The 5,994-nt window shown below is 39.4% G+C and overlaps 1 protein-coding gene across 1 annotated transcript in view; it reads left to right on the top strand.

The window, feature by feature from the left end:
- Positions 1–3,291: 3,291 nt before the first annotated feature.
- The window catches only part of LOC104491771 (sodium-dependent neutral amino acid transporter B(0)AT1-like), a gene marked incomplete at its 3' end in the record, with an annotated part of 16,662 nt that continues 13,959 nt past the window's right edge, over positions 3,292–5,994 (top strand). The window contains exon 1 of the mRNA XM_010134239.1: positions 3,292–3,561. Coding sequence (XP_010132541.1) covers positions 3,360–3,561 — 202 coding nt within the window. The remainder of the gene's footprint in view (positions 3,562–5,994) is intronic.

Here is a 5,994-nt window from a genome sequence, read left to right on the forward strand (position 1 = left end):
TACACCCCCAATATCCTTCTACTGATGTTTCTTTTCTTTATTGCTACCCCTTCTCATACTCCCCGCTAGGATCATCATGATCCTGCAGGATGAAAGACATTTTCATCTAAGAAAAGGAATATGCCCATATTTTTCCACAAATGTGTATGTATGTATATTCCAGAAAAATACAAGACTTTTAGAAAGGAGATACTTTCTTTTCAATCAAGTTTTTGTAAAATTGTGAGTTATTTACAGACCAGTTGACTGACTTTATTGTATAGCCTCTTTTAACGTTTTAAGAAATAGTACATTAAAAATACGGAGGTAGTAGACAAAAAGGCGTGTCATTAAACCCAAGTTATCCAATGTCAATGTAAAATCCATTTTCTTCTGCATTTATAATCAGCAGTTTGCAAAACATACCTTGTTTAGCCGCCTATATTGTGTAAGGAATGATTTTGCAGAGGTTTATTAGCTATAGCAAACCCCGTGGGATGTGCTGAACCTAAGCCTTGCTTTACTGGGAGGACAAGATCACCCTGGAGCAGGGAATGGGCTCTGTCAAATAACCCAGTGCCTGTGACTAAGGCAGAGCAGCCCCAGCTTGTGTGTTCAAATCCACGGGGTGGCAATACAGACAACCCTTCTGAGCAGCTGCGGGATGTGTTCCAGCTGGTGTCATCTCTGCTGCAGGTCCTTCAGAAAAGGTGCCGTGCCTTCCAAGATAACTAGCCATGCAATTACACTGATAAAGAAATTTGAGCTAGATGCTATACCAGCATATTTGCTTCTGCAAATATTTAACAGCTGACAGATAACTAACAGCCACTGGCACCTGGTAATACTGAAGATAAACTTCTCTGGAAAGGTATTTTGGATTTATTCAGTAGAAAACAATCTGGGAGGTATTTTTGGATCCTGATGGAAATGCTTGCACATGAAACTTAGCAATGAGAAATTTTCAGATCACCCTAACACAAGTGTGAGTTTATTTTATATCCTATCAGTTTGTCCTTATATAATGTGATTCCCAAGGAAGCTACATTCTTCCGTTCCATGTCGGCTTGCACTGTACTTAGAAACATGCTATTTTAGGTTCAATAAATTCTTACAGAATCTTGATTGTCAAAGGTTTGTGATTACAAGTTGTTAGATCGTAGCTATAAGATATGTCGTGTGGACAGTGTGTAATCACAATCAAGTTATTGAAAGAGGTTCTGTACAGGACTCTGCAAAGATTTAGAACTAAAGCCTAAAATCAGGGAATGTAGAAATATGACAGGGAGGATGCTGGACTTTACTTTTTATTACTGCTTGATATTCTCTACAGCATGAATACTAGGATTTTCTTCCAATGATTCAGGAGGCAGAATAACCCAGGTGAATTGTGAGCTCCTGGACTATGCAGTTTCTTGCTACTGACCAATAGGTCAACATCTCTCTGTGGAATTGGAAGTTGAGGACCTGCAATTTGAAAGTTCTCTATTGCCACTTGTAAGTGCAAATTGATTTTTCTAGACAAAGGAAATACAGTAAATGTAGTGGGTTTGGACTTCAGTAGACCAGTTGCCGCTTGCTGGCTGGATTAGCTAAACTAAATGTAACATGAACAAAGAATTAGGTGAAGATCTAATGATGATGGTAAGCTGTGCTGAAAGCAGAAATGGTGGTCTAAAGGGAGGTTACTAAAGCAGTTCCTCAAGGAGCAGTTTAGGAACAGTCTTTTGTCATTCTTCCACTAAAAACTAAGGAAAAAAAATTAGTAGCATATTAGCAAAATACTCGTGCCACAATACCAGAAGTATTGTGAATGCTGGAAAAGTATCATTCAGGAAAATCTGAGTAGTTCAATGTACTGGAGTAGCAGGAACTGTGAAATTTAAAATATGCTTCTGGTAACTTAGGAAAAGAAGTTCTGTTGCAAGCTAGGAACCACCAAGGAAGAAGAAAGGAGTGGACCCAGTGGTTAACCAGAAGACAGCTCATCCACAGAACTGATGGGGTCATGAAAAAGGCACGTGCTATTGCTAAGCAGACTGATAGAGGTATTTCAAGTCAAGTTAGTGAAATATTAATACTTGATGACAAGGTACAGAGAAAATCCATCTGGACTACTCTATACTGTTGTCCACGTCAAGGATGAAGACTTTTTTTGGTAACGTTTCTATTCAAAAGATAATGAACAATCTTCTTGAGGCTTAAGATGACCGAAATCCTAGACCAGCCTCTTATAAACAGGGAGTACAAAAAAAAAAAAGCAATTTTGAATCAACATGATAAGGTTGCAAATGTATGCTGTGATGTGTTCACCTTCTTTGGCAGGGGCTGGACTTACAAGATCCCTTCTAGTTCTTTATTTTGAGCACTCTGTATCATTGTATGCTATGAGCCTATAGGGCTTAGCTGACAAAATTCTTTCTTACAACATACCCTGTGTTAAATTCTATATATAGTTTTCAGTGGCAAGTATTTACCTTTTGATAACACTGAGGTACAAACAGAAGAGCCTTGTTATGATTGTACCAAAAGAATGAGGATGTGAGTAGTATCTGAGATGTCTATTAACCAATGTTAATGTCTATTAACCATTTTTTTATTTTTGACCAGTGTATCATAGGGTCATTGAAAAGATGAAGCCTGTTTACAAGACCGTACGTTCTTCAGACCTTGTTCTATAACAACTTGAGGCATTAGGGTAAGCAGATTACACTTATGATTTTAAACGTCAGATTTTATAATCCCTTTCATTCTCCATTCTTTTTGTCAGAACATTTAGTAGAGTAAGTTCTCTTACCGAGAAGGAAGAACGTGTTTCGTTAATTATCACAAAAAACAATTTGGTAAGCATACACTATGGGAAACGGAACGTGATGGTGGTGATTCATAAGCGGTTCATCTCCCTGATAAAAAGAATTATGAAACCTTTATATTCAGGCTGATGCCAGTGGAATCTTTTCACTCCACATTTGCTAGGATTGTAGATGCTCATTATATATATATATAAACTCATTTAGGTGAGTTTAAACTGAGGAGTGGCAAGGGGTATTTCATAACCTTATAGGCGATTACAGTTTATAGCCAAATTAGCTCCTGAATCGCATTAGCTGAAATCAATGTGCTCTACTAGATGAACAGACTGTTCCATAAAACCTAGACAGATAAAGCATTAATAAGTGTCAGAGCTGACTTGGTCAATCGAATGATTTGCTGACACTTCTTTTTACCACAAGCCTGCACTTTCAAGTTTAGTGCCAAAGGTTCACTATATATAGCTGAAGACAGCAAATAGAAGTTCTCTTTTTGTGCGGATTTCTAACTAGCTGCCTGATCCATTATCTTCTCACTGGGGCAGCATTTTCAGTCAGGAAATTTAAACAATGGTGAAGCTACGGTTGCCCAATCCTGGCCTGGAGGACAGGATACCTTCCCATGCAGAACTTGAGGTCCTTGAGAAGGAAGAGTCGGACTCCAGACCTAAATGGGATAACAAGGCTCAGTATATGCTGACGTGCGTAGGGTTTTGTGTGGGCTTAGGAAATGTGTGGCGGTTTCCCTATCTCTGCCAGAGCCACGGAGGAGGTATGTCTTTAATGTACCTTAAATTTGGCTATAAACTAGATTTAATCTCTCTTTTGGGAAATAAGTAACGGAATATATGGTCAGTTTCTGTAAGAACAGTGATGTTCATCTCTAGAAGACTCTCTGATGGAGAAGGTTGTTTCACAGGTTATGAACATCCACTGAAGTTGTGCTAGTGATGGAAGTAAAGGATGGGAATGTTTTTATTTCAGGACTCAGGATTAATCAAATCAGTCTTGCCCTGTCATGTACGTAGTATACTTTCTCAGTCTAAAACTAATGTTACTTTACCTACATACATATATGTAAGGTATATTTTAAAATATTAATAAACTACTTGGGAATATGATTCTCATCATGATGTAGAATGGCCTTTTCATAACAGGGTTTTCATTGGGTTTGGACAGCTGCAGGGTCAGTTTGTGTGTAATTTATGACAGGAGTTACCATGTGAAAGGAGTTAACGCTAAGAGTATATTTTTAGCAGTTGATGTTATTACGACATTTAAAATTCAAGTGCAATTTACCATATAATTTACTACGAGACCTTAGGGTTCAGGTTAGGACTGGAAGACCATACTAAGTATTTTGTTTCACTGTTTTGCCGGTGGTTTTTAAAGATGATCTTGTGCTGAACCATTGCTTAAATATTATATGACAACATAAATTTCTCATTTTCTGACAGTCTTTTCTGACCACCATCTACTTGTTATCTGCATTTCACTCAATATGTGTAAAAAGCATTTGTTCCTTTGTGATTTTTGATCTCAAAAGAAAATTTTTGGCTTAAGGAACAGTATTTTGAAGTCATTTCCATTAAATATACACAGTGAGATGTTGAAAAATTGCTCTTCCTAGTTATAGTAGTATCAAGGAGGGCTTTGTGGGGAGTTGCTGGTACAAGCTAGGGATGTTCAACAACAGGTGACTCAGTTGCAAGAAGACATGCTTTCAACATTAAGATTTTTCTAACATGGACTTGTATTTAGAGTTTGCAGGGCAAACAGAAGGTCATTTCCAGCACAGCCAACCCCTGTAACAAAAAAGTTACAGGCTGCACACAAAAAATCATAACCACCTTGCCATGAGTGACAATTTTCATTTGAAAAAGTGGATGGGTATCTCCAAGATTTGTGACACTCGTTGGCTTCTTAGGTTCTACTACTTAGTCGTAGAAAGTGGACATGCCCTGTATCCCACAGTCGATTTATAGGCACTTTGCTGTATTTCTGTCTATCTTTCCTTTCCCTCATGTTTAGATGTACAAAATGCGGCTGAAAAATGAACATCCAACAAATGCAAGAACTTGATGTGGATCATGGTTTTCTAACTGGTGTCAGTGAAGATTTCTGAGTTGCTTGTGTCTGTCAGTACCGTGTTTTAATTTATCCTTTGGCAGCAATAATTTGTCTTTCTCTTCCTCCTGTGGCTTGTCCTTGCTCAGGAACACTAACGACAGTTATCCTCAGCTTCTTGCTTCTCTGGGACTCTCTCACTCAAATATGAGGCAGAAGTTGAAAGGCAGCACATAGCAAAAAAATGCTGTATCTGGCTCTAGGGTTATAGCTACCCTACAGATTTGTGTCCCTGTAGCTAGACTTGCTATTTTCCCTGTCAATTTTTCTGCATAACACCAGATGCTGTGACTCATATCAATAGATAAGAGTGAGCAGCAATGCCTTCCCGTGGCTTCCTAGAAAGGGCTCCTTAACTTCATCACACATGAGGGTGGAGAGCTGTTGTGCAGCCGCTGCTCCTTCCCTACTGTACAGTGTACCTGGTCGGTCTAAACCCAACTCCTGCCACCGCTGCCATCCTCTCATCACAGTCCCTGCTCTCCAACTTCTATCTTCAATCAGAGAAAAAAAGAAATGGCTCCTGCTGTTCTTTGGAAGGATGGCTTTGAACTTGAACATGTGACTATCCATACTGTAAAAACAGAACTCGGAGTTCTTATTTCTGAAGATATTTTGGTATTGGGAGATTTTCTGCCTCATGAGATTTTCCGGCTCCTGAATCTCTGATTCCCACTCAGCCACGGTCACAGCACAGCAAACACCCAGTCTGTGATTGCACAGACACTCTTAAGTATGGCTTCAGCTACCTCCAGTTGGAAATAGGTATTTAGTAGACATTTTGGACAAGTTTTGCCTTACTCTTTGCCACTCAGCATGGTGGCCAAGATGATTCATTCATCTTTGCCTTTGCGTGACCCATTCAGGGACACAGATGATCCTCTGTGAGAGAGTAGGGGAAAACTGCAACGTTATGCACCATCTTCCACGCGAACTAATATGAAGCACAACCACGCTCATGAGTGCACTGAGGAAGGTCCATTTCCCCCTAGCCTGCCTAGTGCCTTTACCCTGCATGGTGTATGTCAACGCATTTCAAGATATGGCCTCGCTGAATGCTGGGTCAGAGCAGCAGGAA

Source organism: Buceros rhinoceros, unplaced genomic scaffold, assembly GCF_000710305.1.
Source record: "Buceros rhinoceros silvestris isolate BGI_N320 unplaced genomic scaffold, ASM71030v1 scaffold20244, whole genome shotgun sequence".
Lineage (NCBI taxonomy): Eukaryota > Metazoa > Chordata > Aves > Bucerotiformes > Bucerotidae > Buceros > Buceros rhinoceros.